Below are 19,668 nucleotides of genomic sequence, written 5' to 3'. Positions count from 1 at the left end.
AAAGTCTCCTGCAGCCTACCAGAGAACCTCTGAGAACAGAGAATCAGGATAGGAACTCTTACCTTCTGGACAACCAACGTTGGTTCACTACAAGAATACAGAATGTGTCTGACCAAAAACCTCTGAAGACTCACTACAGCCAAGATAAAGACACAACTCACCTGCACCAAATCCACTAATCACTGCACACATCAGCACCATGTGCTAACTGTGGCTAAAGAACCACATTTACCAAGACAACTATCCAGTACAAAGCCCTAAAACACACCAAGAAACACATTAAAGACAATTTTACTGCTGGAAGCTGCAAGCCAACGCCTAAAGAACAAACTAAGCAACGGAGCCAAACCCAGCTCAGTGGTGAAGAGAAACAGAGGAAATGTTTGTCTGCAGTTAAACAAAGCAGGAAGACACTGCTCAGGTGTTCCTGATAATACCAAGCAGCCACCTGGACAGCCAATAGGAACACAGCTTACTGGAAGTCCAGAGGGCTGGCTTAGTCAAGGAAATTTAGTTTAAAGTTGAAGCAGAAAGTTGACAAAGAAAGTTGAAAACCACCTTCCGATACTTGAAATCTCTGAGTTTTCACACAAAGAATGGCTGAACATGTCAAACTGGTTCCATAGTAGAACCCTCACTGTAAAAACATCATAGTGTGGTGTGTTGCTCAAAAAACATTAGGACCCGGCTGTCTAGGGTCGCTGAGGAGCAACACAAAAACAGGACAAATGCTGGTTTCCAGGGGGTTAGGAGGATATTTATTTGAAAGAGTAAGTTTACAACAACACAACATGTGAGCAGAAAAACCACAAAGTCTGTCTTTAATTCAGCTGAAAATGTTAGTTTTTGTCTTTTTTATTGACCAAACTTTTCAGGAAGTAGATGAAGAATAATTAAAGCTCTCATGTAGAAGTCCAACCTTTTTTGGATCCTTGTGGAGAGTTTAATCTTAGAGTTTATAAAGCTGTTGAGTTTTTAGAGTCACATGGATTGTTTTGACATTCAATAATCGAGTCCTGAAATAAAATTACAGTTGTGGATTTCTGTCATTTAGTCTGGAATAAACAAATAACAACAGCATAAATCTCAAACGTCATTATGAGGAGTCTGGATTGAGGTTTCTCACTTGATAATGATCAAAACATGAAATTTAGGTTGGTTTAAAGGAATATTCCACCTTAAATCTTTGAATGTTGACCTAAAAGGTTGGTTTCAGGAAGTATTCCATCTACAAGGTCCTCACACATCCACCTTAAAGGAACATTCCACCAAAAATCCTTGGACATGCACCTAAAATGTTGCTTTAACAGAGTATTCCATCCAAAATCCTCAAAGAGACCTGAGGGGCTGATTAAAAGGAATATTCCACCTAAAACCTCAAATATAGACCCCAAAGGGTGGTTTAGAAAAAAATCCTTCAATGTAGACCAAAAAAGTTAGTATGGAGGAATATTCCACCTGAAATGTAGACCTGAGAAGTTGGTTTCGAAGAATATACCATCCTAAACATCCTTACATGTAGACTAAAAGACGGACTGGAAAAAAATCCCACCTAAAATCCTCCAATGTAGACCTAAAAGGTGAGTTTAATGGTATATTCCACCTAAAATTCACTACTGTAGACCTTGGAGGTTGGTCTGATTGTATATTCCACCCAACATCCTTGAACATAAACTTAAAAAGTTTGTTCAAAGGAATATTCCACCTAAAATCCTTCAATGTAGACCAAAAAACGTTGGTGTAAAGGAGTATTCCACCTTAAATGTAGACCTAAAGGATGGTTTGGAGTAATATTCTACTCTAAAATCTTCCAATGTAGACCTAAAAGGTTGATCTGATGATATATTCTACCCAACATCCTGGAACATTTACCTAAAAGGTTGGTTTAATGGTAAATTCCCAGAAGAACCCTTGAACACTGGGCTTAATGGTATATTCCACCCAAAATATTGGTACATATACCAAGAAGTCAGTGTAAAGGAAATGTAGACCTAAAAGGATTGTTTAAAGGAATATTTAAACTGTTGTTTTCATTATTTAATAATCTGTTATCAGTCAGAACCCTGGCAAACTTATTTTCATCAGTTTTTTTAGTGGAAGTCACAAATAAAGGAGCTCTTGGTTTTTCCCGGTGTTACCGAGTCCAAAGCTGCTGTTTCAACACAGAACATTCACATGCATCCATAAACCTCTCAGCACTCAAACACCGACAGACAGGAGGCCGGCTGGACCGAGGCTCGGCGGTGTCCTCAGACCCACGAGTCGGTGAACTTGTTGGTCCGGTTTGAAGGCCTCCGTGTGGTCCAGTAGAAGTCCACGTAGTCGGTGTTGGCTTTGAACCGCAGCGACTGGCCACCATCAGGTGGACCAGCTCGTCCTCATAGGGCTCCTCCTGTAGCCTTGAGGGAACCACAGGAACATTCAGTAGCTGTTGGAGTTCTTCCTGTCAGGCTCATGGTAGAACGGCTCTGAAGAATCTTGTACTTGTCTTATCTGGAACAATCTAACAGCCTAAACTGTTAACAGCGGTGTAAAGAAGCAAACACACAGGCATAGATTAGGACTCAAACTAGATTTATTTTAGAAAACAAATCAACTTAGACGCATTTGTTCACACGTGTGTCTGAATAGGAGGCCGTCCAATCAGATTGGAGGTCTTCACTCTGTAGGTTGTTTGTTGGGTGAGAGTCTTGAACCTCCATCAGCTGACGTGGATGTTTGATGGTCTTCCTCTCTAGTGCCAGATGATTCATCCATGAATTCAGCAGCTACAGACTGAAATGAAGCTCATGCTGCCGTTATTGAATTCCTGTTCCAGATCAAATGTTCAGAGCTCATCTTGAATGCAGCCGTCTGCTGTCTGATAGTTTTTCTCATTGTAGTCTTCAATAAAGTCTTTTTCCTCATGTCAGGATGCGGTGAGACTCTTTCTCAGTCTCTGCAGACGTCCCTCATTGTGCATCTCCAGAGAAGAAACAGAAAAACTGCTCACTGCTTCAGCATCACAAACGCTCTCCAGCATTGAGAGTGTTTTAGGAATTCATTCATTGTGTTGTGAACTTTGAAGGAACAGAAACTTTACAGCTGCCAAAGATATGAGCTCCAATTCTGGATGTTGCAGGAAATGAAGTTCATCAAATGAACACCTGATTTTTGCTGATAACTCTCATTAAATTACTGAAGAAATCTAACATAAAAACCTGTTAACTCTCAGGCAGCTTTTGTTAAAGTTTGTCTATAATTCTATCATCATGTTCTGGAACCAGGACTCTGCAGAAGTTTCTTCAATCAGATACTTGTTTCTATTTAAGGCATCAGGTTTGAACGTACAGCAGAGGATTAGAAAGGAGTGATTTTAATGTTTAAATCAGTCCAGTAAATGTTGGGAGTAAAAATGATTAAAATGTTGATTTAGATAGATTTGTGTCAAATAATATTGTAGAGTCTCACTTAAATATATCCAAATGAGTTCAGTCTATTTACATTTTATAGAATATTTGATTTCTTAATCTCAATACTGTAGAGTCTGACCCTAAATATTATAATAATGATGTCAATTTAAATAATATTTTAGTGCAGAGTCATAAACTTTAATCAGCTAAACTTACATAATAAATATCACTGCACAATCTTAACCTGAACATTCATATTATTGAGGTAAATTTACATAAATCATGATATTTTAGAGTCTTAACTGGAATATCTCTAACATGAATCTTTTTGTATTGTGCTGATAAACAACAATAACCTGACTTTCAGATAATATTTATTGTCTGTGATTGTGAGACTAAATTCCTCCACATTCTGGAACTTTCCCTGCATCCGCTGTAGGAATAAATAAAAATAAAATCTGTTCATTTCCACATTATGCACATTTATTTATTCTTAATATCTCAGACTGAATGGTAGCTGGCAGTAAAAACAAACTCATCTGCTGGACTGAATTTCCCAAAATGGAAACATGGACAGAATTTAACACTCATGTATCCATGGCAACGCTGAAGTTTCTGCTTCTTACCAAAGTTCACAACACAAGTAAAGATTTTAATGTAAAACTTCAGGGATGACTGCTAACCATAAGTATTCTGATCAATACTTCATGATCAAGATCAGGACAGATGTTACAATTCCAGCTGTTCCATTAGACTGCAGTTATTCACAGAGAAATTAAAACATCACATTCCTCATGAAAACTAGATGGGACTTTTATTAAATAAAGTGTTGGTGAATAAACAGTGTAAAAAGTGCAAAGCAGCTCCATTAAATCAGGAGATGTGAGACTTCCACAGCATGGATCACCATCTGCTGTGTTGATTCATAGCTGAATGTCAGAATGAACTGAGCTAGAAAAGCTGCTTTGAGCTGCAACATTACGGTCTGACAATCCAACACCATCACAGTTTTCATCTGGTTGTTTTGCTCCAACATGCTGTGAAGTTCAGTTTTTACCTGAATCAATACAGAGATTCTATTTCCAACCAAGACTGGAATAAAAATTAGAATGTTATGAGGTTATTAATGCAACTAAATCCTTTCAGATGGAAGGATTTACTTCTAAGTTTTAATTCAAGTTTCGGTTGGAGCACATTGCATTCACAAAGAAAAACAGTGAAACCTTCATAGCAACATTTAATAAACCTAAAGCTTCCCTGTTGGCTCATTGGTGGAGTTTGTTACTGAGCATCTGAACCTTAAATCCAGTGAGACGACCATCTTCAGTCCAGGCCAGTCAGAGAACTTCAAGACCTTCCATCAGCTGGACCAGATGTGGCATCATCTCCCTCTGAACATCTGGATGACAGGAGAAAAGGCAGAAATCAAACACAGATCACACAAATACAATTCATTCACTTTCATCATTTTATAAAAGTAGCATGAACTTTATTAAAACTTGACATCAGTAATTAAAGTAAATGTTTTTATCTCGTGTTGAAGCTAAATTTAAAGTCAATTTTAATGACAGTTTATCCTGAGGAGTGAGAATGGAGCTTTTCTTTCCTTTTTAGAATATTCCCTCAAAATATTCTGTTTATTATTGGCTTTAGAAGCATTTTTCTTTATTTATTTATTTTTAGATACCTCAGACTGATGCACTTTGCTGGTTTGCAGATAATTTCATGTACAATGACAATAAAGATCGTCAATTATAACATATTTTGCTAAAACAAGAACTGCAAACCTTCTCTCAGTCTGCAAAATTCCAACTGCAACAAAGAATTATCTGATGTAGTTAATATTAGAATCTTTACTGAACCAGCCCTGGAATTAATAAAAATCTGTATATGGATATGATTTTCTCTGATGGGACCACTATGGAAGCTGTAATAATTATTAACTATCCTTTGAAGGGAAACATTGGGTCTTCATTCAGGTGGATTAAAAAAAAAAAAAGCTCTCCCTTAAAAAAAAAAAAATAAAAAATCACGCCCCTGGTGTTACCAATAACTGCATACAATAGATATTTTAGTACTACATGTAAGCAGAGCCTGCAGTTCAGCCTAGTTTAGCCAAATAGTCCCTGAATTTTGGTCATGTGACTGTTGGTTTGCATGAGTCAATAATGGCACTGGATTTTCTGTTAATTTTTACAGAATTCATTCAGTGTAAACTGTGTCTCTTTCAGTTGAAAACAAATCTCTTTTCATTCCAATATATTTTACACTAAGGTCTAAATATTGTTATTAAAACATTTTGGCACCTTAGATCTAGCTATTCTTCCAGTTTAGACAAAAGTTTGTTCCCATTAACACAGGATGAAGTGGACACTGAGTTTAAAACCAGCACAAACCAGCCGTGATGTCCTACTTATACTATATCTACACCATTATATGTGGTGTATCTGTAATTTGTACCCTCACTGTTTCAATGTATACACAACATATTTTCAGATAGTCCCTCTTGAATAATCTGCCTTTGGACAATGAGCTCCATGTGACCTTGGAGGAATGGTCAACAGCTCATAAATATGTCTGATTGAAGTTAGTATTAACTATTATTAATGAAAGGAACATAAAAGACAATAATCACCATCTCGGACAAGAGTTGTTGTGAGCATTGTTGAATTGTGACAACTGGCTGTGGTTTGAAAGGCTGCCACATTTCACCTGTATTAATATAATCCTAGATTCTTTTATAAAAAAAAGAAGTTCTTTCCAATTACGCTTCCTTCTTTTCTACCTTTTCAAGTTCATCCTTTGGCCTTGCTTAACTAGAAAATTTGCTTTAGCACATCATTCTGCCTCCTCTTCACAATTTATTTGTACCAGTAAATTTTTCATCTCTTTTCAGGGTGTTGCTTTCTATACATGTTTGCTTTTGCCAAGGCCAAGGCCTCCACTAAATGCCAGCTCAACTTGTTGAACTTCCTGTTTATAGGAGGCAATCCTTTGCTGAGCTACCTTGGCAGACTGTATTTCTTACATATGTCTTTGTTCTCTATAAAGCTGCGCTTGATTTTCACATTTTTTCCTACTGAAAGCTGGACAACTTCATTTTAATCAGTCAAGTTAGACTGCAACAGGAGAGGACATCACTTTCGCTGTTCAGATGTGAGATGGAAGAATAATTTCAGTGCTGGAAATAATGAATTTAAACTTCTGAAACTTCTGAGCCCTGTGTGCAAGTTCCTTCGATAATGATAAAGCATATAAAATGCATCGGCCCAGAGGTTAAACTCACACCGTCAAGTAGATTTTAAAATTAGTGCTTTGGTCTTTATTATTTCAGACCACATTATGATTGCATGTAGAATATTCCTAAATAAATTCATACTCAGTCTAATTACCACAAACTAGTTTATTTAATGCTGCAAATACGGTACGCTAAGCGTGGAACACAGACTCACAACTCATTTTTGTCACCTTTGCCAGCAGTAAGTACACACAAATGTAGACCTTTGGCTCGTGCATTGCTTTAGTTACCTTTTTTATGAAGCAATCAAAGACATTTTTTCAAGAAAACATTTCATTTTCAAAGGCTACGTTCTCTTTCCTATACAATTCCATATGAGCCTCTTTCATACATCATGTCACTCTTAGACAGGCTGCTGTAGTTCACATATATGTGAGATATTTCTGTCTTGAGTTGAAACCCTATACGTTTTCTCACATTTTATTCAAATACATTATATGTGGCAGTATAAAAAGTAAATTCAAGGAGATAGTGAAAGACAGACATTTTATATGTGTGCAAAATATGTAAATATATAACACACATTGTACTGAAATATAAGAAGTGCTGGTGTGCATGCAATGCAGACAGCAACAAAGCTTAATGTGATAAAAGCACAGGAAAAACTGTAATATTTAGAACAGTAATAGTGTTTTCACTGCAGATTGGATAAAGTAAAATTTTAATCCTCTGCATTTAATTTTTGGAGACCTTTGGCCTGACCTGGTGTTAAAAATGTCTGACAAGGAGCTGCTGCTCACCTCTTATCTGTATGATCGCATTGACAGTGTTGTCAAGCGGATTCAGAACAGATTTTATAAAGAAGCTGTGAAATTACACCACAGGCTTCCAAACTTTGATCCTTAACACAAAACCAAAGGAAAATCTCAACTGTTGAATTCATTCACAGAGAAACTGACCATGAGAACCTAATGTGCTTTAAAAAATACAACTTCAAGGAGAACTTCACTCAAAAACTTAACTGTTGTAATTTCATGAGAATATTTCATCAATCAGTTTTAAGAATTATGTTGTCAAAGAGGTAAAATATTAGTATTCCATGAATGAGAGTCACATTAAAAACAATCAAATACAGAATAAAGGATCTGCTAAAGAAGCACGTGGATAAAATCTGTTTTTCCAGCCAGTTACCGTCCACATGCACGTGTGCTCTATGATATATAGTCAAACATGAACACGTTATGTTTCCCAGCTCTTTGAGAGCCAGATCCTGCTGCACCGCTGTCTCTCAAGGTCTCTCTCTGTCTGCTGTAGCTTAACCAAGGTCACGAGTGCCGCTGCAGGCTCCCTGCAACCTTGAGCGGCTAACTGACCGGGAAATGTGTGTTCTCCTGTTCCACCACCGACGTGTCCCAGTGTCAATCAGCCAGATACAGAGCAGGGCTGTCATTAAATGTTCCAGCATGCTGCCACTTGGACATTAGGTCACTCCAGTAGATGTAATCTCGGGGGGGGGGGGCATTCGCTCAAGGCCATCCATGAAAAAAGGAGAAAGAGTTCAGCTTCTGAACAAATGTTAATTGAATTAAGTGCAGCTGTTCCACTTCCGTGCATGTATTTATGTGTAATAGGGGAGTTAGTGAGAACTGCATTTCTACAATGCAAAAATATGTGGAAAAATTGGGAGTGTGTATGTGTTTAAATGTGCATGTGTGTGTATCAATGTCCAATTCTGCAAAGAGTCCAAAGCCTCTTGACTATCAGTATGCTCCAACAACTTGTGATAGAATTTTTTTAATCACAGTCACAAAAAGAAAAAGAAATATAAGTAAACATAGATGACTGTTCCAATTAACAAGGCTACATAGTAAAAGCTTTTTTAAATAAAGGCAAGCCACAGAGTGCTACAGGCATTAAAGCCACAATAGTGAGAGTGTATCTGGGACCTTGGTTTTGATATGAAATCTTGTGGCCTTGCCTCTACTGCCCTCCATGTTAAAAGCTCTTTGTGACAAGGAAATTACTTTATGAACCTCTGAAAGACACTCCAACACTTCAACCTCCCTGTTAGTTTCATTGCTAGACTATGAGAGAAATGTGTTTTTCTTTCCATTTTTTAAATCTCTCCAGCTTGCCGTTCGTTTCATCCGTCTCTGTCCCTGCTCTTATTTCATGGCTTCTCCTTCAATGCTTGACCTTAACCGTTCTTTTCCTTAAAAAGAAAAAAAAACACTGCTAATTACAAACATTTTTAAACTCTTTGCCCTTCTATTTATATTTTATTTGCTCACAAATAAGTAAAGCACAGCGAGATGTTTTGTAAATCTGTTGAGAAGGGAAAATAATTTGCATAATTTGTATAATTTGGTGAAGTTGAGGATTTGTGAATAAGAAGAGACTGCTAGAGATGCCGCTGTAGGAAGCGTTACCTTCAGCCCTTTAAACAATTCTTGACCTCCAGCAGGAACAACAGGTCTGTTTTACATTTTTCCAAGGTTTGTGGAAATCAGTATATTTGAATGTGCTCCTGCTGCTGGACCTGAATCATATTTATATGTGAGCTTTTTCTATTTAGGTCTATAAGGACTCGGTTCCCCTTTAACATGTACCTGGAATGTTCAGTCCGGATAGAAGCAGAAACACCAAACATGTGTCTTTGCGGCCTTGAGACTTCACAGGGCTCCGACTGCAGCATTCAGCTCGGTAAACACAGCTTCCTCCTGTGGCTCTCTGTTTGGACAGGAAACAAGGAAGCTGATCAAACACTGGCTCAGAAGGCCACGGCTACTCTGAGCTGGAATGAAGTTGCAGGTCTTTCAAAGAGCTTTAAATGGGGGGGAAACGTGAAAAATAAATGTGACTTTTCATGTGCAAATGCACCAGTTTGCAACCCAGCAGAGGGTCTCATTTGTGCAATATTTTCCCATAAACAAATCATGCAGTGCAGATATCCTTATCTCAGGCGTGCAGCAGTGTCACTAACACAATGAACAGTTTGGCCCGGCTGCAGATTTACAACCCAGTCCTGATGACGTCACGGAGTAACAGATGATAGGAAGGATAGATGATGGGTGAGGTAGAAGGTGAGGAGGAGAGGGGTGGAGGGTGTGTGTCATCAGGGTTAATAGGTGATAATGCTTCCCCCTTGTGACTATTTATCAAACTGCAGACGTTGTCAGAAAGTCGACCTTGATCCTTCTTGTTTGTGAGGGAGCAAATGACAAAGTTTGAATCTGTGAGGCACAAAATTATATAAGAAACCGATTTAATTGTGGCTGTGGTGACTACTATTATTATTATATATCAGCACTTATACACATCATGTCTGGTATGTTTTTTCCTAAAAAGCTGATTTACTTTTATTGTTTCTGTCTCCAGAATCCATAAAAATATTGACATTTCAATTACAAATGCTATTTTACTATAGATTTACTTCACTGAAGTGTTCTTTTTTTACCTTATGTGAGCTGCAACTTACATACTGGATAACAATGGGCCTCTAAACTATTGTGAAATCTCAAAATCCTGCTTTCATATACACTACCAGTCAAAAGTTTGGAGACACCTTCTCATTCAATGCTTTTTATTTGCTTGTGTTATTTTCTACATTGTGAATTAGTACTGAAGATTAACACTTTTTTGTTTACAACATAAGTCCATATGTATTATTTTATAGTTTTGATGTATTCAGTATTAATCCACAATGTATGAAATAACTAAATAAAAACCACTGAATGAGAAGGTGTGTCCAAACTTTTGACTGGTAGTGTACATCAACACTTACACACATCACAGGTCATTTGCAAGGTATAAAGCACTCTGCTTTAAGTTGTAATTTATATCTGTTATGTTTTTTTCCCAAAAAGCTGATTAACTTTTGTTGTTTTTGCCTCCAGAATCCATATAAAATGTTGACATTTCAGTTACAAATGCTATTTTACTGCAGATTTACTTCACTGAACTGTTCTCTTTTTAGTCTATGTGAGCTGCAACTTACATACTGGATAATGGGCTTCTAAACTATTGTGAAATCTCAAAATCCTGCCTTCATATATATGGTTTAAAGTCAGATTTGAGGTGAACAAAAAACAGATCATTCTAGATTTAAACTGTGCGCATACTGAGGTAGGTTTGAGGCTCTTCAGAATGAATTCTTACCTTTGCAGTCAGGCAGATGGAGGAGGTGTTAGATCTATCCCAGATCCATTCTGCAGTGTAACATCAACCCCAAACTTCCAGCCAGAGTCATAAAGAATCATCTTCCTGATCTCAGAACGTCTGTCTGGGACTACATGAGGGCAGAAGGTATTTCAGAAGGAATGTGACAAGTTTTTCAGGATAAATAGAACAAAATACCTACCGTGAAAAACCAGTATACCAAGGAGAACTGGCGCTTATTTAAAGGTGAAGGTTAGCAACATCACATACAGGGTTTTAAAAGCAGCTACACTTTTTGCACAGCATTATACATCATTCTGCACAGCGAAGGACGAACATCGAAGTTAAATAACAATGAGCAAAACACATTTTTGAGTGAAGGGGAACTTTAACCTCACAGCGTGGCTTTATTCTGTTACTCTGAATCATGTTCCTCTTTACTTTACCACTAAAACAGATTCACAACAGATGGATAAATGATAAGCAACCATAAAAAATGTTTTTCATTCAGAGAGCTGATGTTGTTGATGATGTGTTGTTCTGTTAGAAAAAAAGGGAAATATCAGTTTCAGTTTTCAGTTCCTGTCTTTATTGTCCTTTTAGAAAGAGAAAGCTGCACAAAAACAGCACAACGTACGGCGAATTAAAATTATGACACATAAATACAGCAGATTCTCCTGGTAATTAATAATCACGCACAGAACTTGCTCTCAAAATCCTCTCAAAAGATAATAGGAGAACAAAATAATCATCCGTCCTATTTTTTGGTGTTCAGCTAAAAAGAAAGGGAGATTTGGATGAGAGAGTTCCTTGACACCGGGGTTACTCCTCTTTATTCTGCGTGAGCTGCTCCCTGGAAGCCTCGTTTGAAATCTGCAGAAAGGGAGTGCTGATCTCACTTGACTGCATGTCACCAGCCACCCGCAGCAGGCAGCTCAGGACCATGTCCTTGGCCATGCCGGCCTCCAGGTTGCCTTCCCGGCTGAGCTGCAACGTAATCTGGTCCAAGCTGGTCAGGACCAGCTCTGAGGCCAGCAGAGGGCAGATGGGGCCTCCGTCGGAATCCGAACCAGGGGCCCCTTCTCTGGCCATGTTCTCCATCATAAATTGCTGGTACAGATCCAGGAGTTTCTGCTCCAGGTAGTGATTTAGAAGGGAGTTGGAGAACGGACCTTCACGCCCCTGAAGCAAAAAGCTCCGATCACGACCACTCCCCAGTCTCCAGCGATTCGAGCCTCCTCTGTGTGGGTAAGGCAGCCCACCCTGACATGCTTGTCCTGGGAGAGAATCCTCCACAGCCGGGGGGACGTCACAGGACTGGAGGAAGGGGCCGACTGCCTGGGCATCAGTGCAGACCCTCAGCTCACCATCATTAGTTGATAGAGGCAGAACCTGGTCACCTCCAATGTGGAGGTCGCTGTAGTTTAGACAGATGCTCTGGCAGAAGGAGGGAACCAAGAACGGGGCATCACCACCTGAGCGATCCTGGGCTGGGATCTCTATCTCTGGAGAGATCTGTCTGCCAGCATGGGCTCTCTGGAGATCTAAGGACTGCAGGGGAGAAATGTACGACTCCACTGAAGCACCCCTGTTGTCTGCGCTACCTGCCTGCTCCGGGGAACCATGATGAACGAGCGGAGTGCGTCTGGCCGAGCTCGGTATGAGGGTAGCAGCTGTTCTCGGTAGCCCATAAGCACTCAGGAGAGCCTTCTGAGGAGGGAGGGAGTCCAGCTCTTCCAAGTTACCGTAGGTCATGCTCAACAATCTGCCTTCACAAAGCATGGCTGCATGAGAGAAGAAGCTGAGTTAATAAGGGGGATACAGCATGACTTTAACTATCTATTTAATGTCAATTTGTACACTCAAATCACATATAGCATTGACCTATTACACCTATTCACCTTCCCTTATGTGTTAAATACAAAAAAATCAAGAAAGATTATTTGAATTAAGCCAGAAATCCAACACAGTAAAAATCATCTTCAAACTTGATGACAATTTTGCATGACAGATCCTTGTTTAAAAGCTATTTCAGCTGAGTTTAATTTCATTTCTATGTGTAAGGATGTCATATATTGGCCCTCCAAAAAGACAAATATGTCAGTCCAAAGGAGGCTTAACACTTAAAACACAGATACCTCCTCTAAAAACTATAAAGACAAATCATATTTATCTGAAACAAACACTTTCCTACCTTAGACCAGAATAACAGTCTCCAAATCAGCAGACTACGTGTATTTGGGTATCAAAATCCTGCTACAGTCTTCTTAAGAACGCTGCATTTTCTATCAGGAGTCTACCGAGTGTTGTGTTTTCTAGAGCTGTATGAATGAGCACACATTCATGTGCTGATTGTTGTTTTATAGCATCACAAGAGGAAGTGGAAATGCCAGACTCTCTTCAGTTTCTTCCCATATCTGCAAACTTAATGTGATCATTAACGTCTTATTTTCACTGGATTATAACAGACGGGCTGGTGTATTACACTCTTAATTATGAAATTTCTCTTCACTTTATGATCTCCAATGAGATGCACTTGACTCTGCGTCAGATTTTCTTCTTGGAAAATAAAGTGGCTGATGCTGAATGACACACAGCTGTAAAAAGAAACCGCCCATGTTCCGTTTTTGTGTAAAAGAAACAGGTGTGTGATTGAGGTTGAGGTAAAAGCAGAAAAGAAAGTCATATTAAATGTGATTTTAAAAAAATATCTGGAAACTGGAAAGAGACTGATTCCTGTTTTCGTTTTCTGATTGTCACACCTCAAATTCTGTGTTACCTCTTGGTGAGGGTAGTTAAAGATGCAGCTTTGTGGTCGACTGATTGTTTTTGAGAGCTTAAAGCTTCTCTCCTCCTGTCATTTGTGTGTCTGCAGCAAAGCAGAAGTGTGAATTCACAACCACAAGTCATCATTTCCTCCTTGAAACTGTGCCTACTCTTCAGCATGTAAATGCTAAGTCACTTGAGTCTGCAGACCTTGAAATATAACTTCATTTTTACCAATTGTGATGTTTTTTTTCTTTTCCCTCACTTGATTTGAGCTCCTCTGTAATAGCTTTAAACTCAAGTTTGAAAAGTCTAAATCAGTTATGTGGTGAAAGGGATGGAAGTTTTCAGACTATATTTATGGCTGGGATTTTTTTTTTTCTTTCCCTCGAGATGAAAGCACCTTGTCTGCATCAGTCGAGACTCTTTTCTTTAGATTCCCTCTCCTTGTGACTGGGTGGCCCAACAATAGCAACACATGAAACTCGAGAGAAAGTGTTTTATAATTAATTAGGGGAGGAAACATGAGACATAAGTCAACATCATATAAATTCTAGTGTTTGTTACAAGATCCAGGGAGTTTAAACAACTCAATTGGTCATTTAGAGCTAAGTGTGTTTCATTTAAACCCTAAAATTGAAAAAAAAAATTAAGATTCACGCCAGTTTTGCCTATAATATATATATATATATATATATATATTTATCATTATTAGGTGTGTTATAAACATTTGGATTCATAGCTACTAAACTATCAAGGCCTAGAATTTACTGCATAACTGGATGTTATTCTGGGCACTTTGTCTCGTGGATTATCTGACACAGGACTGCTGTGATGTAGTAATGGTGGCACAAAGTGTAGCGTTACCCAGCGGTTGCTACAGCAATGTTGCTGAGCAACATCTGATAACATTGAAGACATGCTGAGATCAGGTTAGACACCTGCTTCAGATCTGCTTTTGCTTTTATGACAACAGGACGATTTCAGCACCCTGGACAGCGACAGGTGTCTGTGAACAGCTCCAGTCAGGCCGATTATTTCTTCATTATCTTCATGAAGACACACAGAGGAAAAGAAATCTGAAGACAAGTCTGTAACCATGACTATTTAGAGGGATGTTCAGGAAGATCAATAATGTGTTCCGTCCCAACCAGCAAGGACACAGAGGTCGGGATGGTGGCGGTGGGAACCAGGCCGAGCAGGACTACCACAACGCCTGCACCGTCCGGCTGGTCCGCAGCACCTCCATGCTGGTGGTGGGAGAGAGGACTCAGACAGTCGAGGGCTCCACGTTAAAACGCAGCAAGAGTACAGTGAGCATCGAGTCGACCTTGTACTACTATCAGAGACAAGAGGACAGGATATGGCTGTACTCGCAGAACCAGAACTGCCTCGAGTACCTGGAAGCACTCGTGGCTCTGAGGAGGCAGTACACAAAGAGCGTGAGTGACTTGAAAAGCAGCGACGCCAAGGCCACAGTGTCTTCCAAGAAGAAGCCTGCTCCCCCGCCACCTAAAAAGCAAGGACCGGTAAGCTTGAATCATCTCTCCCTGAACACATGAAGGGGAGAGATTAAACTCAAATGCTCTACCGTTGATTTAACCACAGATATCAAGAGCTAAACCCTCGGCCCCTCCGGTCCCCAGCGAAGAGGACACTCTGCGGTTCTTTGATGCAGTTATCGCCAGCTGTGACAGTGAACCTCAGCGCAAACCTTACATGGATGATGGACACGCAGACGTAGATTTCATAGGTGAGTCTGAAACACCTGTCTTTAACTGTGAGGAGTTTAATGTGATTGTTCACTTTGTCCAACTATTCTATTTTGTGTTTGATACAGTGGTAAAAATACATATTTCTGGAGAAATTTGACTCTTTTTTTGAAACTTTTTTTGCATTTTTTAAATATATAAAAATATTGCCAATAAAATGTAAATTTCCAATGGAAAATGACATAAAACCTGCAACTTTAAATAGCTATTTCATTCTGTTTTATAGATTAAACTGTTAAATTCAAGTTCAATATAGTAAATATCTTTCTAAAATTAGATACAAGTGAAAAAACTAATGGTTCCATACTTTTGCGTAGATTGATTTGTTAAACAAAAGATATTTTGTAAAATTGTTTTGTGTAACTACATTAAAACAAAAATGTTATTTACTCAAACTCCAAATTAAATATTCTAATATTTTAAGATACTGGATTTCTGATTTCTTATTATGAACTGTAAGCCATAATCATCCAAATTAAAACTAATAAAGGCATAAAACATTTCACTTTACATTTAATATGACTCTAGAATATATTAATATTTCACTGTTTTAAATTACATGGGAGAAAATGTTCAATTTATTCAGTGTTCCTGTTTTTGTTTTGCATAAAAATCTTACTTGATAGCAAATGTAAATAAGAAATATCCGATTTTGTTGAATATGACTGAATAATTTTTTTTCCTTTTTTAAACATATATCTTCAGCTTTAATATAATATTTTTCCTTTTGTTTAAGGATTTAAATACTCTTTCCATCCCGGGGATTAGTTGTGAGTCACTTGCACTGCTGTACTTGACTGCCTATTTAAATTTTATGCTGCTTTATCCCACAAGATTAATATAACAGCTGCAGTTATGAGGTGCTTGAGAGACTCAGGTTTTATACAGAAAACATTTGAAAAGTAAAGCGTAATGTTAGTAAAGTGTCCATTCATTACCATCTGTACATTTGCTGCACAAGTATGTGCTGCAGATACTTGTCTATAAAGTCATCCTTTGCAGACGGGAGGTTGACGTGTGAAGCGTAATTAAAAACGTATAAATAAATCAAGGTCTGTGATGATTTTTTTTAATGATTCATGTCAGTTTGGGATGTGGAAAGTTACTAAAAGCATTCATTCAAGTATTGCACTTGTAGCTCTTTTCATCTGCGGTGTATGTACGGGTGTTTTTATTAATGCTCCTGTTGGCTTGTGTTGGTGTGCACATACACCAGACTGGGCTGCTTGTTTTCAGTTTTGGGACAAAGATGGGACAAATCACTGGTGTCACATTTAGTCAGAAACTTAATCGCATCATGAAAAATGGTGCAAATTCACTTTCAGTCTGAGCAAATGTCAGATTTACAAGGATAACACACAGTGTCACTTTTAATAATGCTGCTTACGTGTAATCTCCTGCCCATATTTATTCTATTTTATTGTTATTTATTTGGTCTCATTGCCTCCTCACTGTACTGCTACTTATATTTTCGTCATGCCCCCATGTATGATGACAACAAAGCTATTCTATTCTATTCTATTCTAATAATTTAAAATAGCTCTTTGTCCTGCTTTTACAGTGATACATTTGAAAGAAAAATGTGCTTTTGACCACTTATGTGTCAGGTGTAGTTATTAGCTATCTTCCGGTTTACTGTTTTTATGGATGAAAGTCAAATAACGTTACACAATTATGTATATTATGCTCAAAATTTATCTTGGTGTTTGTTGCAAAATAATAGAATTATCCTTAAAGGCTTATTAATCAATACTTTCGAACCCTATATAAGAGGTCACTGTTTTTGTAGTCATGCTTCTGTAAGTTTTTCTGCAGTTACTTGCAAAATGTTATTAAATTCATTAAGACATTTTTATTTTAGAATAGATTTATATCCATATATATTCACACAGGCTGTTTTGACTTGCCTTTGTGATGTGTGTTTTAAGTCTATTTGTGGTCATTTTGTGCACTTTTGTGGCTGTTTTCAGTCTGTGGTAATTGTAGGTGTTTTGTGGTTATTTTGTGTGTCTCTTATCATTTTTCATCTTCTGTTGTGTCTCATTGAGTCATTTTATGTTTTTATGTTGTCATTTGTGTCTTTTTCTGTTATTATCAGTCTGTTTGTGGTTGTTTTGTCTTTTTATAATTTTGTCTCGAGTCATTTTGTGTTTTTATATGGTCATTTTTGTTATTTTACAACACAAAATAAGTTGTATCCGTGTCAGAGAAATCCCTTCCCACTAAGTTCCCCATTCCAAAAACAGCTCTCCAGGAAGTGTGTTAATTCCAGATCACATGACCTGCTCCACATGATGTCATTTCCTCCTGAAGAAAAGACTGATCAGAGTCCAAGGCTTTCTGACTTATTTAATATAAAGTAGTCAACAGGTTTACTGCAATATCTGTAGAAATAACTCTCAATTTCAATTTTACTCAGTTGTATATATAATATTTAGAAGAATCGTTCTGTAAAAATGCCATGTGGTGTTTGGTTATAGGTAGTCATTGTTGATTTTAGGCCTGAAAACAGCAAAAATGTCAACTAACCACAATTATATATTGACTCACCTCGTTTCAGCTGTTGCAGCGTAGAATTGAAGCCAGAGACATTCTGGGCCTTCAGGTCCAGGACTGAACACCACTAGCCCTTTTCAGCCTCATCTCAGGTTCTCGCTGTTTGTTCTTCCCTCCCACAGTGGCCTCCAGCTCGGCCGAACACGACCTCCACTCTAACTGGGTCCTGCGGGTTCCTCGGGTCGCAGACGACTCCAAACAGAAACAGGACTGTGCCAACGAAAGCGCCCAGCTGAAGAAAAAGCAGAGCGGGTCCACGAGCAGCAGACTGCGACTTCAGAGGAACCCGATCCACCTGCCCAAAGTGGTGGAGAGCGCATTCCAGACTCTGCGCTTCAAGCCCAAATTAAAAAAGCAGTGAAGCTTGATGGACATTTGAAACCAGCAGCACTGCCACACCGCTGACACAGAGCTCAGCCTCATTTGTTTGGTCCGACGCCACGCTCTGGAAAAAAATCTGTCCAGACAGTCAAAGATGACATTAAAACATTTCATATTAAGGAAACTGCATTTAAATCTGGACAACTGGTGAAATAAATTCTAGGGGTCCAAAATGGGCCTTTTTATCAGAAGAAATTTTGACTTCCTAGAAACATATAGTCTCGTCCATCATACATCCAGCCTTCACAACACCAGGACCCTGAAACTGATTAATTTCATTATCTGTGCTTTTCCAGCTATGACATGTAAGATGTTTTCAAAGGAGGCTCATTCAGGATCAGTTGTCTTTCTGAAGAGACGTACATTAAACTCAGTTGATGCCACTTTAGAGGGGAATATAGCTTAGATGGTTTTTGCTACATAGTCTGAAATAAAAATTAATTCCTTCCGACATCTAAAGATTACTTTGACCCATCTGTTAATAGAATTTCTTCTCAAGAGGGCCTTTGAGCTGAACCACATAAGAGAAATGGTTCAATATTGCGATGGATATGAAATTTTGGCGAGCAGTTTATGGTTCAGACCTGAAGAGAAACTGCATTCCTCCGAAGTATCAAAGCAAACTGTAAAATGCAACAATGGCTCCTTTCAAGCTGGAAGTCAAAGAGTACTCACATGAATCTGTCTCATTTAAGTGAGGTTCTCCAAGGCGAAGTTGAAGTGCTGGGCTGTCTGAATAGCAGAAGACCAGCTAACTTATTGTACTCTAAAGCTGAAATGGTCTTAAACATGAAGGGTCAAAACAACACAAGCCTTGACCTGACCTGACCTTTACAGCATCCAACACAACTGAGACTTCTGGTTTTATTTGCTCTAGTTTTCAGAAAACTGTCAGTGAAATGTATGATGAAAGGATATTTCATAGACGTTGAGAAATATGTTGAGAAAACACTGCTTAGGGAAGGACTTTCAAAGTTTGTTGAAAAAAGTATTCAGACCCTTTAAGTATACTTATATATAAACCCAAATATATTCAAAAATTAAAAAAAATTAAACTAAAAGTTACACACACATATATATATATATATATATATATATATATATATATATATATATATATATATATATATATATATATATATATACATACATATATACACACACACAAAAATACAGATTTTTTTATTTTTTTCTAATTTTTTCGATATTTGGGTTTAACCCTCCTGTTAGAGTTAGGGTTAAAAGAAAAAATAAAATTGTTTCCTTGTCTGAAAAAAATCCAAAAAATCTGCAAAAAAAAATCCCCAAATTTCTGAAAATTTTCAAAACCTTCAGGAAGAAAATTCCAATAATTCTTCCCTTAAAAGTTTTTTTTTTTTTAAATCCCCCAATTTGGCAAGAAAAT

The 19,668-nt window shown here is 38.0% G+C and overlaps 2 protein-coding genes across 3 annotated transcripts; one reads left to right on the top strand and one right to left on the bottom strand.

Annotated features, from left to right (window-relative positions):
* Positions 1-11,164: 11,164 nt before the first annotated feature.
* Positions 11,165-18,197, bottom strand: LOC111571687 (TLR adapter interacting with SLC15A4 on the lysosome). Of its 2 annotated transcripts, none has more exons than XM_023274984.3 (2): positions 17,877-18,197; positions 11,165-12,572 (listed from the first exon to the last, which is right to left on the bottom strand). In XM_023274984.3, the coding sequence occupies exon 2, from the start codon at positions 12,568-12,570 to the stop codon at positions 11,611-11,613; it is 960 nt and encodes a 319-aa protein (XP_023130752.2). In that variant the 5' UTR covers positions 12,571-12,572; positions 17,877-18,197; the 3' UTR covers positions 11,165-11,610. The 2 variants fall into 2 exon arrangements, with proteins under 2 accessions (XP_023130752.2, XP_023130744.2); XM_023274976.3 differs by lacking the exon at positions 17,877-18,197 and adding an exon at positions 12,983-13,484.
* LOC111571654 (uncharacterized protein C13orf42) lies at positions 14,522-18,716 on the top strand. Its single transcript, XM_023274915.3, has 3 exons — positions 14,522-15,083; positions 15,163-15,307; positions 18,005-18,716. Exons 1-3 carry the CDS (start codon positions 14,670-14,672, stop codon positions 18,241-18,243), a joined length of 798 nt encoding a protein of 265 aa, XP_023130683.1. The 5' UTR covers positions 14,522-14,669; the 3' UTR covers positions 18,244-18,716.
* Positions 18,717-19,668: the final 952 nt, after the last annotated feature.

This window comes from Amphiprion ocellaris, chromosome 11 (genome assembly GCF_022539595.1).
Source record: "Amphiprion ocellaris isolate individual 3 ecotype Okinawa chromosome 11, ASM2253959v1, whole genome shotgun sequence".
Classification (NCBI taxonomy): domain Eukaryota; kingdom Metazoa; phylum Chordata; class Actinopteri; family Pomacentridae; genus Amphiprion; species Amphiprion ocellaris.
This window is presented reverse-complemented; position numbering and strand designations above follow the sequence as displayed.